This window comes from Polistes fuscatus, unplaced genomic scaffold (assembly GCF_010416935.1).
Source record: "Polistes fuscatus isolate 324 unplaced genomic scaffold, CU_Pfus_HIC Scaffold17, whole genome shotgun sequence".
NCBI lineage: Eukaryota > Metazoa > Arthropoda > Insecta > Hymenoptera > Vespidae > Polistes > Polistes fuscatus.
In genome coordinates this window covers 1,600,082-1,617,151 of record NW_025113075.1, presented here as the reverse complement: position 1 = coordinate 1,617,151, position 17,070 = coordinate 1,600,082, and the positions used below count along the sequence as shown (strand labels likewise).

The window sequence follows — 17,070 nt, the reverse complement described above, 5'->3', positions numbered from 1 at the left end:
GTTTCTCGAAACTCATACACCGATGGTAAGCTTACACACTTACTAAAAGGTAAATCGAGGTCCGAGCAGCAAACATAGTGTCCGGGCATTTAATACGTGGAATGCAACGTTCGAATCCCCTCCTCCTCCTCCTCCTCCTCTCTCAAGCCCACCCTCCTTCTCGTTTTATCCAGCTAAAACTGCAACGCATCAGTCGCAGATCTTATTTTATTTTTCTTTTTTTTTTTCGTAAGGTAAGAAAAAAAGAAAGGGGAGAAAAAATAAAAGAGGGAAAAGATTATAACGATTGTTTATTTTTTTTTAATTTAATTTTGTCATTTCTCTTCTCATTCTTCTTGTTCTTCTTGTTCTACTTGTCGTTCTATTTTTTTCGTTCGAGACGAAAAGAAGAAAAATAATCGGGAAACACATTTTACGAAAGATATACGTTCAACGAGTTGGCCTTGTACACCCTCTATGCGAATAGCGAGGGTATAATATCTCTTCGCGAGATGGTGGTGTTCTCCCCCTCAACGTTGCTCGAAATCTTTCCCCCCCCTCCTCTCCTCTCTTTCTATCTTTTTATTTCTTTGGATTTGTTTTGATTTGTTTTTCTTAAAGTTCTCGCGTCGTTCCTCTTCAACCCATTACAGGCTTGCTTGCTTGCTTTCTGCGGTTCTGGGTACGGCCGCGAGATTTATTAGCTACCTGGCTAATTGGGAAGCGAGGACGAGTAGTGGATTCCAGAACGAAGATTTCCCCTGTGCACCTTTCCAAAGACTCCAACAGGAAAGAAAGAAAGAAATAAAGAAAGAAAGAGAGAGAGAGAGAGAGAGAGAAATGTGTTGCAGTTCTCTGACTACCGTAGCCGTCCGTCCATTCCGTTCCACGGAATTTTCGGTAGAACGAATCCGAAAAAGAAATTAGGGGAGGAGCAACCAAACATAATCTTTTTTTCAAGGTTTTACATCTCCTCGCTCGGATATATTGTTAGAATATTTATCGAGGCTCTCGTATTACGCGTTAGACGCGACTTTTTAATGAATTTGGTTAACGAATTGGTGGGTGGGTTGACACGGGGGGGGAGGAAAGGAAGGAAATTTAAAAAATACGAAAAGGAGTATGGCAACGTTCGTGTTTTTTCCGTGTCGAAATTGTCATTCTCGATTCTCGATTTGGATAAATCGTTTAACGTAGGATAATCGAGCGAACAAATTTGTCTTCCGTTAAAATCGTAAGTAAGGAAATAAAACGTTCATCCGATAGAAAATCTTGATCGTAGATTTGAAATCGATAAAAAGCTGTTTATGAAAGATTAGAAAATATAATAAAAGAAAAAAATAATAAAGTAGAGATAAAGTAAATAAGTAAGTAAAGTAAAAATAGTAAATAGATAAACAAGATCGATGAATACGCCTGGGGAATCGGAATAGGTGCGTGGGAACGTTAGCTTTTAAGTAGTAGGAGAAACGTAATTGCTAAGAGTTTGGTTAGCTCGACAAGGAAGAAACTACGACAAGGAGAACGACAACTAAGAGACGAATAAGGAATCGAAAAAAGAAAACTTACTCTGAGATACTCTCATTCAAGGTTTCTAGCTTGAATTCTCATCCACGACGATGAGAGTAAAACTAGCCAGCTAATCCAGCTAGCTAGCCAGCAAGCCAGCAAGCCAACCAGCCAGCTATCCCAGCTATCCAGCTAGCCAGCTAAAAGTACATATGTGTTAAAGGTATATAAAACTATGTACCGAGCTTAGGCTACTCTCTCTCCAATCCGCGTTGAGACTGACTCGGACGTTTCTACTTTGTACGCGTCCTCACGTACGCCTCGTTCGATCTTTTCCGCGAAACCTAAGACACGTCGAGACTGACATAGAGAAGAAGAAGAAGAAGAAGAAGAAGAAGAAAAAGAAGAAGAAGAAAGAAGAAAGAAGAAGAAGAAGAAAGAAGGAGGCCTATTCGGCGTACGTAAGTAACCTGCGCTGTTCATCCACTGCGTCCCCCCTTTTCCCCCCATGCACGCACAACTATCACCATAGTTGTTGTTGATGTCCACGTTGACGTCCTCGAAGAAGAAGAAGAAGAAGAAGAAGAGGAAGAGTAGTAGGTTGAGACACATACGTTCAGTAATTGTAGATATATATGAACGTATATATGTTATTATACATATATGCAAGCATCAGTGAATGTATATATATATATAGATATAAAGAGGGGTTGGGAATGGTGGGAGAAAGTATAGTAAGCAAGAAGAAGTTACGTGGTATGCGTATCGCTTGCTTCCGTCGAGCATTTTAGACTGCAAATCGACCTTTCCACGAGTGTTGCTCCGTTAGGTTACCCAGCACCGGATACAACACCACGTAGAACCCAATGGAAAGACTAAGTTAAATCATACACAGGACAAACAAAAAATATATTCATCTAACGAGATATATCTCACCCTGACCCTGTCGCGACTTTGTACTGGGTAATTGACACGGTTACGTGATATTGAGAGAGAGAGAAGAGAAAAGAGAGAGAGAGAGAGAGTGAGTGAGAAAGAGGGGGAGAGAGAGGAAGGAATCAGCTGACGAGTTGTGCAAATGGAAAGTTCGCGTTAAAACGTTTCTATCAGGATTATCAAATCAAAAATCAATATGATTTAAATATGTTTATGGTATTTTTTCTTTTTTTTCTACTTTTTCAAAGAAATTGGCGACGAATATAAGAAGGTTACTTTCCCTTGATCTTTAAGCATCAAATTTATGATTTATCCTTTCTTATTGTATTAAGGTACACTATAGAATGGCCGACGGTGAAAGGGAAAATTTGCACAAAGAAAGAAAAAGAGAGAGAGAGAGAGAGAGAGAGTCAGCAACGAGCATAAGTCGTGAAAGCAATTTTCAAGCAAGTACACCCACGCGAATTCCTAGATTCACGATGATCATCGTCATCGTGTCTCGTATGCAACTGCACATATATACACGTATATACGTACACTCGCATAAATACACGCACATTGTATAAGTCGTCGGATAGACGTATTTAACGTAACTTTATTTAAGTCTCTTCTTTCCTATACAATCGCAAAATGGTGATACCTAATTTCATTGAAATTATTCCCTATTAGCTTATCTCGTTGATATCTAACTTAATTCTAGACAGGAATAATAATCGTCGGATGTTAAAAAAAAAGCAAATCTCTAATTTTAGCATGAACATTTCCAGAGAATAATAATAATAATAATAATAATAATAATAACAAGAACATATATAAAAACTTGAACGTCTAATCCGAAGACAACGCGAGGATAATCTCTGGTAATTCGATGATTCATCTCCGTTCTTTCTGTCTTTCGGGGGTGAATGGGGGAGAGGTAGGAGGAAAGGAACGGAGGGTGGTTGGTGGTAGGCAAGACGACGTTTTATTCGAGAAGATTTCTTTCTCTCTCTCTTGCTTTCTTGCTTGGCAAAACCGGCCGAGTATAAAATACATCGGAAAGGGGCTCACAATATTGGAGAGAAGAAGTTTTATCTTTTTTTGTCAAGCTTGCTACCTTCAGCCCATTTAAATCGTACAATGTAACCATCAGAATGGAATAGGAGGAGGTTGAGGGGTGGAGATGGTGGTGGAGAAGAAGGAGGAAGAGGAGGAGGAGGAGGAGGAGGAGGTGGTGGTGTGATGGTGGAAGAAGAAGAAGACCGGGACTCTTCTTGACAAAGAGAATCGTCCGGGAGGAAGATGAGAATGAGAGAGAGAGAGAGAGAGAGAGAGAGAGAGAGAAACGGACAAACAGACAGTACAAAAGAAAACGTTCTTTTGAGAAGCTTCAGAACTCGTCGTCTCGTTCCATCGTTCCATCGTTTCCAACCAACCGACAGACAGACGAACCAACGAATTAGAATATATATACGAGGTGTAAATAAAAAAAAAAATAAAAAAAAGGGAAGAAGGAGAGAAAAAGAAGAAAAAAAAAAGCGAGCATGAAAGTCGCGGGCGTGGGAAAGCTTGAGCCCCGAGCGAGCCACCAATTAACACCAATTAGCGCTCATCTGCTCTAGGTACGAGAGATAGTAAGAAAGAGAGAGAGAAAAAGAGGAAAGAGAGAGAGAGAGAGAGAGTTTATGTTCGAGTAACAGTCGACAATGTCTTCTTTGTGCTCGACAAGACAATGCTCTCCTAAAATCATCCACGTCATTCTCGTCATCGTTCTTTCTCTCTCTCTCTCTCTCTCGACATAATAATTATTGTTGTTATTATTTTTGTTGTTGTTGTTTGTTGTTTGTTGTATGTCCACGTGCAAAACCTGGAATCAATCGTGGTATTCCATTAGATTAATTAATCAAATTTTTCAAACAGTTTTATTCTATGATATTTTCTTTCTTCTTCTTTTTTTTTCTTTTTATACGATTAATGTTGGTTTTGCGTATAATAGGAAAATACGATTGAAGATAAATAATTTTTCAAATGAATCGCATCATCTTTTAATTAATTTTATTCACGTGATTATCGTTCGCATTTTAATGATATCGAGAGTACGAGATATACTCGATCATTTTATATTATTTTCTTGTATGGATTAAAAAAATTGAAGTTAGATAATATCGATTATACTTCTAAAGAAATATTGTCAGACACGAAAGTAAACACGTTGGTATGTAACGTTCGTCGAAAGTTTTCAAATATATAATATAATATATATATGTTGTGTTACGTATTGGCACGATGTTATATCGATTACAAACGTGAAAGGAAGTATGTTCACCTGTTGAAAGTATTCGGAACGTTCGGTGTTCGAGAATAAAGAAGAATCGAATGATGTAGTTACGTTAAAAAAAGAAAAGAAAAGAAATAAAAAGAAGAGCGCGCGCGTGTGTGTGTCTGTGTAAATACGGTATTATTATGTTTGAAGAGTTTTGGAAAGACTTAGGGTAAGCATGATTAAAATGTTTTCGATATATTTGAAGTAAAAAATGAGAAAGAGAGAGAGAGAGAGAAAATTGTTCGCGGTATTATACCAATCTTTCGGTAGTACGGTCACGATCATTGAGAAATAAGAAAAAAGAGTATGGTGAAGGAAGAAGAAGAAGAAGAAGAAGGGGAGATGAGAAGGGAAAGAGGAGGAGGAGGAGGAGGAAGATGGGGGGAGGGAGGTTGGGAGACACGAATTATTCCGTAGAAGTAACGAGTTCCATCGAAAAAAAATCAACGAAAGAGTAGAAATAAAATGAAATGAAATGAAAAGAATAAGAAAAAGAAAAAGATAAAGATAAAGAAAAAAAAAAAATTTGTAAAATAAATCCGTCGCAAAGATAGTAGCGAACATTGTCGTATATCGATGAGAGACCTAACGTTTTGCATATCAAAGGAGCTTCTCGAATTCTGTAGTTTATGGCGATTGGTTCGACGATAGCCAAACCAGTTCCCCCCTACCTCCCACCCCACACCCCACATTTCCCCCCAAACCCCCTTCACCACCTCGACCCATCTTCCTCTTCCTCTTTTACTTCTCTCCGCGTACATGACTTACGAATATATGCACATATAATTATTCCTTTCATAGTGTGTGTGTATATGTGTATGTGTATGTATGAGGGAAAGAGGAGAGTGAAGGGAAAAGAGAAAAAGAAAGAGAGAGAGAGAGAGAGAGAAGGTGCCTGAGATTATTACTTAGAAAGCACCTTCTTGCGTTATGTGTGAAACCCCTCGATAGGCTCGGAAATCTTTTCAAAGTGTATGTATGCGTTTATATACGTGTCGAGGGATTATATCGGAATTTATGAAATTCTTTGATATTTATTCGACAAGATTTTTCGTAGTTGTTTTAATAAAACAACAACAACGAGAAAATATAATATATAATAAATCGACGATCTCTAATCGGTAATATGTTTTTTAATCGTTTGAAGATAACAAATCGTTGAAATTAAAAATCAAATTACAAATAATTAATATATCACGTTTATCGAATATATATTTATCCTATTAATGTTATATAGAATTATTAAGAAGATTACGAAGACGTATAGAAAAAAAAAAATAGGATCGTTAACAAAAAAGAAAACAAAATCCATCCTCAATCGAGTACAACGTTGATTCACCTGCAGAAATACAACGACGCGTTATCGAAATATCAATCAAAAAAAAAGAAAGAAAAGAAAGAAAAGAAAAAAAATAAAACTTCCTTTCGAAAAGAAAGAAAAAGAAGAAAATTCGTCCGTCGAGTTCGATTTAAACTTAACTCGTTTCATTGTCTGCCATCGCGTTCATTAACGACACGCGTGAGTGCGTGACGCGCACAGACGCACGGTGCAGGTCTCTCTTTGAGAAGAGAAGAGTTACTTTTTCCTTATTTTATTTCGCGGGACCGGTTCCATCAGGAACACTTCCAGCTTTCTACCATCGACCTTCTTCTTCTTCTTCTCCCTTCCTTCCTTCACCCCCACCTCTCTTTCTCTCTCAGTCGTTCACATACTCGATGTTCGAAGTCTCTTGCAAAAGGGAGAGAGAGAGAGAAAGAGAGAAAGATTGGAACCCGTTCAGTCGGTAAAGAAGAATAAGAATAAGAATAAGAATAAGAATAAGAATAAAAATAAGAAGGAGAATAAGATAGGCCCGTCTTCCGTGGCGGACGAAGACCGATTGGAATTTATTTATTGCATTAGCCGACCGTCACTCACGCTTGGGCCCTTGATTGGTGCCTACCAATCAGGATTCACCGCTGCTATGCAACCGAGAAGCAAGATGCAAAAGTTAGATAGATGAAGAAGAAGAAGAAGAAGGTTTCAAGGGAGAGTATACAAGAGGTAGTACTCCTCTCTCCATATATACACACTTATATGTTATTCTCTATGTATGCGTTTGCGTGAGTATGCACGCGTGTGTTACGTATTTACTACAATCGCAAATGAACGAGCAGACGACGGAAGAAAGGACGAAAGTCTCCTCTTCGATCGGGGGGATGACGTAACGATATCTCGCGTTAACTGCTACCGTAATTACTCTGATTAACAGTCTTATCGAATATGCTCTAACCGGTGATCTCCTGCTGTGCAATACACGTTCAAGTTGAAGATTCTTATTCGATAAATTTTATCATCGATTCCTTTCTTTCTCTCTCTCTGTTTTTTTTTCATAACATTATCGACACAATTCTTTATTCTTATTTGAATAATTAAAAAGTATTTCCTTCATTTTATACACTTTTCAGAATTTGATTTGTATAATCTCGATAAAGAAAAAGGAGGACGAGTCGATGTGTGACACGTGTTATATGAATAATAAATTATTAGATGTATCGCACGATTGGTTTACACAGTGTTATAACTCTTGATTAAATATATAAAACGTAATGTAATAATGATCTATTGAAAGGTCAGGAAGCAACGTATAAATTTGCAAATGCCTAAACGTCAAAAGGTTCCACCACTTAGGGAACCCGTTTCTACGAGAGAAGGAAGAATTATATTCGAGCTGGGCAAGGGTTAACTGACGTCCTCATCAAAACTATACCTTCTTTTCCGCTTTTAATACGAGCTTCTTAGACGAAAGTGACGTCAGGGATTATCATTTCGATACATGCTGGAATTATGCGTATTATATATTCAAGACAGTAAGAACGGAACAGATGTGTCTCTGAGACTTTGGCAAGTTCAAGAGTAATATACGTACAATTGTGACAATGGAATTGGCTAACGCACACACACACACACAATTATACTTATGATTTATTTTATTATACGTTAATATATATATTTTTAATATTTATTTAGTTCGAGATTGTATGGAAAATATTTTTCATCCGTAATACATTTTTTTCGTATGTTATTGCAGATTTTTGTAGAAAAATCATATTTAAATAAATGAAAAATAAATTTTCAACGTAATAAATGAAATAAATCGTTTTTATAATTCATCGTGATAATTAACGGTACACGGTTGAATATATTGAATTTTATTGAGAAAGTAGGATTGGTCTGTACTTCTAGGAATTGACATAGTCGTTCGGTCAAAGTTCTTCAGAGGTCTTTTAGCATTGTGGATGCAGAATGATCTCGAAGAATCTTCTCGATTAGCATCTTTCATTCCTCCCACCACAAATCTTACCTTCCTTTGACGAAAGTAAGGTAATGTTCAGGACTTCTCATACTCGGCACGGATTAGAAAGTACAGGGAACGTTCCTCTCTCTCCTCCTCGTAGTCGTAGTCTTCGTTGTCGTCGTCTTCGTTGTTGCAAACCTAATTCCACGAAGGATTGTACGATTAAACGAATAGAATATTTCTCTACTCTTCCCTTTTTTTTTTTTTTTTTATTCTAGTCTAACCAATTTGTAAACTATAACCGTACCACCTGTTGCACTGCTTCGAATCGTGGAAAAAGAAGAATGGGCTAGTCTCGTAGGACCCATTCACTTCGGACGGTAGCAATTTAGGTGTCTGCCTTTTGGGAATGGTCGATTAGAACAAATTAGATGGTTTCTCTAGCTTTTTTCTTTTTTTTCTTTCTTTTTCTTTTTTATTTCCTTTAAAAACTTCCTTTCGGGGATCACAGAAGAGGAGTCTGTTGTATATCATTTATTTTTTTTCTTCTTTATTATATTTTATTTTATATTCTCTATAGATAATTTCTTTTTTTTTTTTTAAATCTACGCGAACAATAGCTCGTTCTAATTTTTTTATTTTTCATATCTTCTTTCGAATATAACCAAAATGTGTTATTTTATGCATTTTATATATTGGGTTGGCAAACAAAATATCCGCGACAAACCAGATAAATGTATATTTTTAATTTTATTTATACGATAAATTCAATTATTATTTTGATATTTATATGTTTATTTTTTGCTTGTTTTATTTGCAGAGACAATTTACGTTGATCCTACAAGCGAGAGACGAGGCCAGTGCCGGTGTAATCGAGGAAGCCAGTTACAGCGGAATTGTCTTACCAGGACCAACGTGGCACACTCTCAATCATCAAGGAAAAAATGCTCATTTAGCATATCGCGTGCGAGTCCAATGTGCGGATCATTATTACAACGCGACGTGTACCAAGTTTTGCAGGCCGAGAAACGACATATTCGGTCATTACACTTGCGACGAGAACGGAGACAAAGTCTGCATACAGGGCTGGAAAGGTTCCGATTGTGAAATAGGTGAACAATATTATTATATTTCTTATATTTATCTTAACGATTATTTAATCATTTATTACATTTAATGACAATACGATGTTCAAAATGAATTTATCGTTGAGGTATATGAAAAAACACACATACAGTTGCTATCAATTTATGAATATTCCTTATAAATTATCAGAAATATTTTTCTAACTTGGGTGTATATATATTTAAAAATAATGAATATTTTGGATAAAATTGACTATTGGAAAAAATATTCAATAAGCTCGTTAGCAAATGTATGTGTTAACGTTGTGAAATATTTTCAAATGACAAATTAACAGATAATGCGTGTACCATGTGTATTCAAAACACAATTCCTAGTTTCTAATTACCTAGACTCTGTACGCGTGTGTATGTGTGTGCGTGCGTGAGAGGAGAAAAAGGAAAAGAATTTTGGTCTGGAAATAAGAGCTCGAAAGAGAAAGAGGAATAAGAATAAGAATAATAAGAAAACGTGGGTTGTGGGATCAAGAGGCACGGCCTCTTGCGGATCGTAAAACATACGAATTATCTCGAAGCGTGCCTCAATGGGCGGACGTTAGACGCATGTCGTACGATCTTACAAAGGTAGCGACATCACGCCAGGTCTTGGCTCGCACAATAGAGCGCCAGGCTAATATATAACAGCTCTTTCTTCGCTGGTTAATCGTTACTTCCGTCTCACTGTGATTGCGGACTCACCAGGTCGCAGTGTCACATCCTATCTTTCTTCTCTCTTTCTTCTTCTTCTTCTTCTCCTCCTATCTTTTCTTTTTCTTCTTATTCTTATCTTTCTTTCACCCTTATTTTCCAATTCGTTTCGTGACCTTGCTTAGCCGAGATCTAACTTATTATTAGATTAGAAATACTCTTCAATCGATATCTTATATTTCCAAACCTAATTGTGAAGGTTTCATTTAATAGAAATATTTCATCGTGTTTCTTTTTTTTTTACTTTAGGGTATGAATTTTATTGGAGTAGTCGAAGATTTGATAAGGGATAACATTTGATAAGATTATTAGATATTTCAGTATACTAGAAGAGTCGAAAATTGAACAAATTTGCTTGTTAGTGTTTATAACACTTAAATAGAAATATATAATTAATAATTAAATTTCTCTATCTTTTTTTGGGATCATTTAGCGTTCTACTTTTGAGTTTGTTGAGATAAAAAAAGAACATTTCAACGGAAAAATAGGATCGATGAAACCCAATTAGGATCTATCGATAGAAATCGTGTACTCGTGAGACGTCGAGTCGATCGTAAGTAAAGCTTAACTTGTAGGAGAAAGAGAGAAAAAGAGAGAGAGAGAGAGAGAGAGAGTAACTGGCTCTGACATTTTTGTCGCACTGTGAAAGGTCAATAGGAGAATTTCACTCCGTGCATCGTCTTCACACGAGAGTTCTTCCTATGCACGAACGAACCCGGTCGTAACGTGCCAAGCCACGGCAGGCTTGTGAGAGAACTCAAATCTTTTTTTCCTGATAAGATCGTCGTAGTTCTCGCTAACATAAGTCGAACGAGAACAACCATCACCAACCACCACCACCACGTTATTCTCGAATCTTTTAGAAACTACGATGAAATTTCTATCTTCGATTAATACGCATTCGAATACAATTATAAATATCTCTTTCAAGAAAAATCATATTTTATATTTTATTTATTTTTTTTTTCAAACGATACACGCATTTATCTACACAAAAGATATTTACGATGATAATAAAAATCCAAGTATTTTACGCGCGTGTACATGTTCCAATTCAAATGTTTCACTTGTTGCATACATCGATCGAACAAAAACAATTCTAAACCGTTCATAAAATTACAAGAAAGATCAGTTGGATAAAAACTACCTTATACTATTATTCAATCAAAATAACAAACACTTATAAACATTCCTAATGACAATTTAATCGATCGAAAATCACGAAATATCCTCGATACTTTATTCAAAATTCCTCCTCGTAACGATCTTAGGAAAAATAATGAAAGAAGAGGAAGAAAAAAAATGAAGAAATTCTTAATCCTAACTATAGCCGGAAGGTGAAGGAAAGGAAACGAGTAAGAGTAAATCGCGAGCGTTAATTTAAACCGGCGTTGACTTAGGTGAATCAATCAACCACGAAGAGAGGAGGCTTCCTCTTCAAAGCATCGGTTAGATTTATAGTTTCCTACCTGCGAGAGAAAATTTACTATTTCTTCTATCTCTCTCTCTCTTCTTTTCCTCCGTTTTTTCTTCTTATATTTTTTATTTTCTTTTTCTTTTTTCCAAAGAAGGAGGAAACATCTCACGAGGATGAAACGTGGCTTGATTAACTCGAGATAGAATTGCTTAGTGGATACGCAAACGCGTTTCCGATCGAATCCGATCGAGCATTGGCCACACTCATTGCTGTTAGGCTAAAAGAAGGTCTTCTGCTTCATGATGGTAAAACGAGAAGAGCGGTGGGTTAGAGAGAGGGTTACAAGGGGGAGGTAGAAGGGTGGGGAAGGAGGGAGGAGGGACGATGACGTGCCGTCATTTAGTACCTTGAGAGTATCCCGATGCAGTCGTATAAATATCCGTAAATGTCCGTCGTTCGTGAGGACGAGAAAGGCCAGGACTATTAATCATTAGAGATGCTGTGAAAGAGCAGGTATATTCAGGTATATATATATATATATATATATGTATACTAAGTACGTATGTATTATATGTACATACCGGGTGATGCATCATAAATACCCCATCTCGAATAATAATTCGATTATTATCGGGGATAATAAAGCTTACTTGATTTTCAAAATGAACAAAAAATAAATTGATCGTTCCTATTATTTGATCATAATCTAAATATTAGTCAGATAGATAATACTCTATGTTACTTAATTAAAGTAAACATATTAATTATCTTAGATTAGTTAAAAATCGTCACAAATATTCCAACATTTTTGATCGAACATTTACATTTACATTTACATTTACATTTACATTTTGAAAGTAGCTCATTCGAATAATTCGATTGGTATCGGTGATAGAGAAAAGATACGCGTTGCGTTTCGAAAGCCGAGCACAAGTTTAAACTCAAGACAGATTATATTTTATTACACGATGGCAATCGAGTTATCGTTAGTGTGAATTTGAATGCTTCACCCGTTATATGCGAGTACGTATAATATACGTTTGGTTACATATACTCTCGGGAAAGTATCTTCTATGCAAAAGGTGCATATATATTTCTATGTAAATGTATTTATATATATATATATGTAAGTACCTTATATGATGATTTTACGTGAGAATAACGTGTGGGTATATTTAAAGCGCGTGACGTAACGGTAAAATCATCGTAGTTGTAGCCGTCGTCGTCGTCGTAGTTGTCCTCATCTCTTGTCTTCGATATTCTCAGAGGAAAAGGGTCGAAAGATTATACGTATGTATATGTATATATATATGTATATATATGTATTTATATATGTACGTACGTACGTATGGAGATACTCGCGTGTTACCACGGCATGAGTTTTCGTTTCACGGTCAAGGGAGATAATCCTTCTCTCTGTCGCTTCTCATCCGTCTTTCCGTCCCCTCGGCTAATTGAGTTGCCCGACTATAAAGCGATACCTAACTCTTTGCCGTCTTCGTCGAGTTTCGAAATTACCGTTCACGATGATAGGGAAGAGATACCGTAATCGCATTAAATTGACTTTCGAAATAGTTGGAAATGCGTTTTTTCGGGGATTACGACTGATTTGCTTTGACTGTCATTCGTGTATATATAATTCTTGCATATTATATCGAATCTACGTTATCTCTCTTTTTTTCTGATGTAATATTAACAAAGTTCGAATATTTTCATTGATTCCAGCTGTTTGCAAAGAGGGTTGCCATCCGGTTCACGGTCACTGCAACGTAAGTGGCGAATGCACTTGCAGACACGGTTGGCGCGGTGAACTTTGCGATCAGTGTACACCTTATCCCGGATGCAAACACGGTTACTGCAACGGTTCCAGTTGGCAGTGTATTTGCGATACCAATTGGGGTGGCATATTGTGCGATCAAGATCTCAATTATTGCGGCACGCACGAACCCTGTCAAAACGGTGGCACGTGCGAAAATACCGCACCGGATCAGTATAGGTGTACGTGCCCGGAAGGATTCTCCGGGCCGACTTGCGAGAAGGTAGACAATCCTTGCGCCTCGAGTCCCTGCGCCAATGGTGCAACCTGCATCGAATTAGGTGAAAGCGCTCATTGCGAGTGCGCGCCTGGTTTTACCGGGCCTTTGTGTGCGATCGACATCGACGAGTGTGCCTCGCAACCCTGTCAAAACGGTGGTACCTGCGTTGACGGTAGAAATGGTTTCGTTTGTAACTGTCCACCTGCCTGGCAAGGCTCCCTTTGTCAATTCGACGTCGATGAATGTGCCCTCAAGGAATCGCCGTGCAAAAATTCCATCAGTTGCGTTAACCTTGCCGGTGATTACAGGTAAGTTTAATATCAAATACGAAATTGCAACGTGCAAATTTGACAGAGAATATAGAATACTTCTTTTCTTTTTATTATATAATACTTTAATTTTATTCTAAAGAGTAAATTCATAATGTATTCTCCTTAAAAAAAAAAAGAAGAAATTCTGATAAACGTAAAAGCAATTTTCATGATAGATATCGAATTTTAAATTGAAAAAAAGAAATGAAATCGTTAGGTATGTTACTAGTGAAGTAATAGGAGGTGAATGACAAATTTTAGATGTCGGTGTAGAAGCGGTTTCACAGGCAAAAATTGCACGAAGAACATCAACGATTGCGTGGGACAATGTCAGCACAGTGCACTCTGCATCGATCTCGTCGACGATTATCACTGCAGTTGTACGGCAGGTTATTCCGGCAAGGATTGCGACGTCGACATCGACGAATGTGCCTCGAAGCCTTGTCAAAATGGCGGAGAGTGCAGAGACCTGGTAAACGCTTACGAGTGCGTTTGTCCCGTTGGATTCACCGGTTACCAATGCGAGATAGATCGAGATCATTGCAGCCCAAATCCGTGTAGAAATTCGGCGCCATGTTTCAACACGCAAACCGATTACTATTGCCATTGTCCCGAACAATGGCAAGGGAAGAATTGTAGCGAATCGGCGTCGCAGAATCCGCAGTTTAGCGGTAACACGGACGATCAATTAGGTTGCGGTAGCGAGGGAACGCCTTGCGGTGGCAGAGGAAAGTGCAGCGGTGACAAATGCATTTGCGATCCGGGTTATACCGGTGTTCACTGTCACGAGAATATCAACGACTGCCGTGGAAATCCTTGTTTGAACGGTGGTACCTGCGTCGATCTCATCAATTCGTTTCAATGTATCTGCCGGGAGGGTTGGAGCGGAGATTTGTGCGATCAAGGTCAGTATTTTCAAAAAAACAAAAAATAAATAAATAACCCAGTCTCTAAATAAAAAAGAATTAATTTGCATTTGCAGACGTAGACGAGTGCATGTCGTTACCGTGCCGTAACAACGGCACATGCGTGGACGGTGTCGCCGACTTTACGTGCATTTGTCGAAATGGCTGGAAGGGAAAAACCTGTGCCCTCCGAGGTGGCCATTGCGAACCGGGCACTTGTCGTCACGGTGGAACGTGTCAAGATCGCGGGGATGGCTTTACGTGTCACTGTCCGCCAAGTTGGGAGGGTGCAGCTTGTCATATAGCGTCTCCGGCGTGTGCCAGTAATCCTTGCGAAAACGGAGCAACGTGCGTCAACACGGCGGATGGAAATTACAAATGTCTTTGTCGCGAAGGTTTCGAGGGCCCGAATTGTCTTAGGAACGTGGACGATTGTCAACCGTTGCCGTGTCTGAACGGTGGTAAATGCGTCGACGGAGTTAATTGGTTCAGATGCGAGTGCGCGCCAGGATTTACCGGGCCCGATTGTCGTATCAACGTGAACGAGTGTGCCAGCGATCCCTGCACCGCGGGAGCAACCTGCGTCGATGGAATTGCGAGTTATTCTTGCGTTTGTCCACCGGGTATGTATTAAATATATAACACACGTAGAAAATTCTGACATTAATAAAAGTAACGTTATAAGAAAGGATATTGAATTACGCGTTTGATAAATAAGATCGACGTTTTAAAAGAAAGAAAGAAATAGAATGGGAGAAAAAAGATCGATCCTGTTCATAATTCAGACCAGTTTTCATTCGAGGGTTGCTCGTACTTTACAACGATACAAACTCGTCCGGTGGGTTCTTACATCTTCTTTTTGTCCGTTCCGCAGGTAGGACCGGTATTCGTTGCGAGATTCGCACGGCCGGCGGTCCAGGATGCGTAGCTGCAAGCTGGGAGGACGACTGCAACATTTGCGAGTGTCGAAGCGGAAAGAATCAATGTAGTAATGTCTGGTGCGGTCAAGGTAACTGCTTAAACGGTACGTCCTGTTTGGCACACGAAGTATGCGTACCGAGTCCAGGAGAAAGTTGTCTATCGCCACCCTGTCCAGCTTGGGGTGAATGTCGACCGGTGGAAACTGGGAGAAGAGTAGGACCACCTGCGTTACCAGCACCACCCTCCTGTTGGCCTGGTCAAGCAACACCGGGACCAACGTGTTCGAGATTGACGATACTATTGAGAAGAGACACTTTAGCGTCTGGTACGTCGGTCGAGTTGCTTTGTCGTCGGTTGAGAAAACTTTTGGCTGACCCGAGACGACCACAATTGATCGTATTACTTTGCGATTTGAAACCGGGTGACAACGATACCGTCGAGGTAACAATATTCTCGGAAACGGCAGCAGACGCAGCTCGGGATTTGGGCGAAGCATTGAGTCGTCCGATGGGCAGACCACTCGCACTTGCCTCAGTTTTGGAAGTCAAAGTCGAAACCGCTTTGATCAGCGAACCAAGTTCCAATTCGAACAACGCGGCAGGTGGTTACATCGCTGTCCTCGGTGGTGCTTTGGCAACTGTCCTAGTACTAGCTTTGTTCGGAGGTCTTTGGTATCTCAGGACGGCAAGACAACGTTCCAGCTTAACTGCGACGACCAGCAGCGAGACTTCGTTGCATCGTCATCGCAGCGATCTAGACGAAAAATCAAACAATTTACAAAACGAAGAGAACCTAAGAAGGTACGCAAATCCTTTGAAGGATCAAGACCCAGAACCACGCGTGTCCGTAGTCAGACCATTGGCCGGTGCTTCTCTCAGTTCTCTCGGTACAACTGAAGAGAGTCTCGAAATGGTCTCGGAAGAAGGAAGACATCGTTTACCACCCCTTTACAAACCTCCAAGTGCCGAGACGAGAAATAACACGGTGAGTTTTAGTTACGAGGAAGGTCCCCACAAACCTTACACCAAACCGAGAATACAAGAACCAACGTACTCCCATCAGCAACCTGGGACGAGTCAAACGTCGGGTACTCATCAAGTGTTAACGGTACATGTTTAAAGTCTTCTTTTTTTTTCTTTTTTCTTTTTTTTTCTTATTATTATTATTTTTTACAGCAATTGTAGTACCTAACACGGACTTATCGATTATTCATTACGATTTAAACTCGACTCTAACTTGTGTTCAAAGTGTTCCCAATTATTCCCACGTGTTTATTAAATCTGGTGACAAGGTAATCAAGTATTTTGCTAAACTTAAATGTTTGCTAGCACGATTAAGTGGTATGGTTTTAAGATGATGATTATATTCGAAGACACGTACGTTCACTATAATATAATCGAGAAAAAATATATTATATATTATATATATATTATAAATGTCGTAATCTTGCAAGAATTAACGTCTTCCCTGTTTGTTTTTTTTTTAAAAAAGGTTACGTAGAAATATCATGCACAAAAAAAAGAAAAGAAGAAGAAAAAGAAGAAGAATAAGAAAGTTCTTATTTAAAATGATTTTCTACGTGTCCCCCCATCAGAGTTCCCATAATCTCATGACTAAAGATCATGATTTTGTTGACAATAAACGCGA

The 17,070-nt window shown here is 38.7% G+C and overlaps 1 protein-coding gene across 2 annotated transcripts in view; it reads left to right on the top strand.

The window, feature by feature from the left end:
* Positions 1-17,070, top strand: part of LOC122515241 (protein jagged-1-like) — a 55,684-nt gene that overhangs the window by 31,686 nt on the left and 6,928 nt on the right. The window contains exons 3-7 of one of the 2 annotated variants that reach the window (XM_043632516.1): positions 8,825-9,116; positions 12,976-13,594; positions 13,859-14,502; positions 14,580-15,125; positions 15,377-16,407. In XM_043632516.1, coding sequence (XP_043488451.1) covers positions 8,825-9,116; positions 12,976-13,594; positions 13,859-14,502; positions 14,580-15,125; positions 15,377-16,407 — 3,132 coding nt within the window. Of the gene's footprint in view, positions 1-8,824; positions 9,117-12,975; positions 13,595-13,858; positions 14,503-14,579; positions 15,126-15,376; positions 16,531-17,070 lie in introns of both variants that reach the window. The other variant, XM_043632515.1, reaches the window with a different exon arrangement.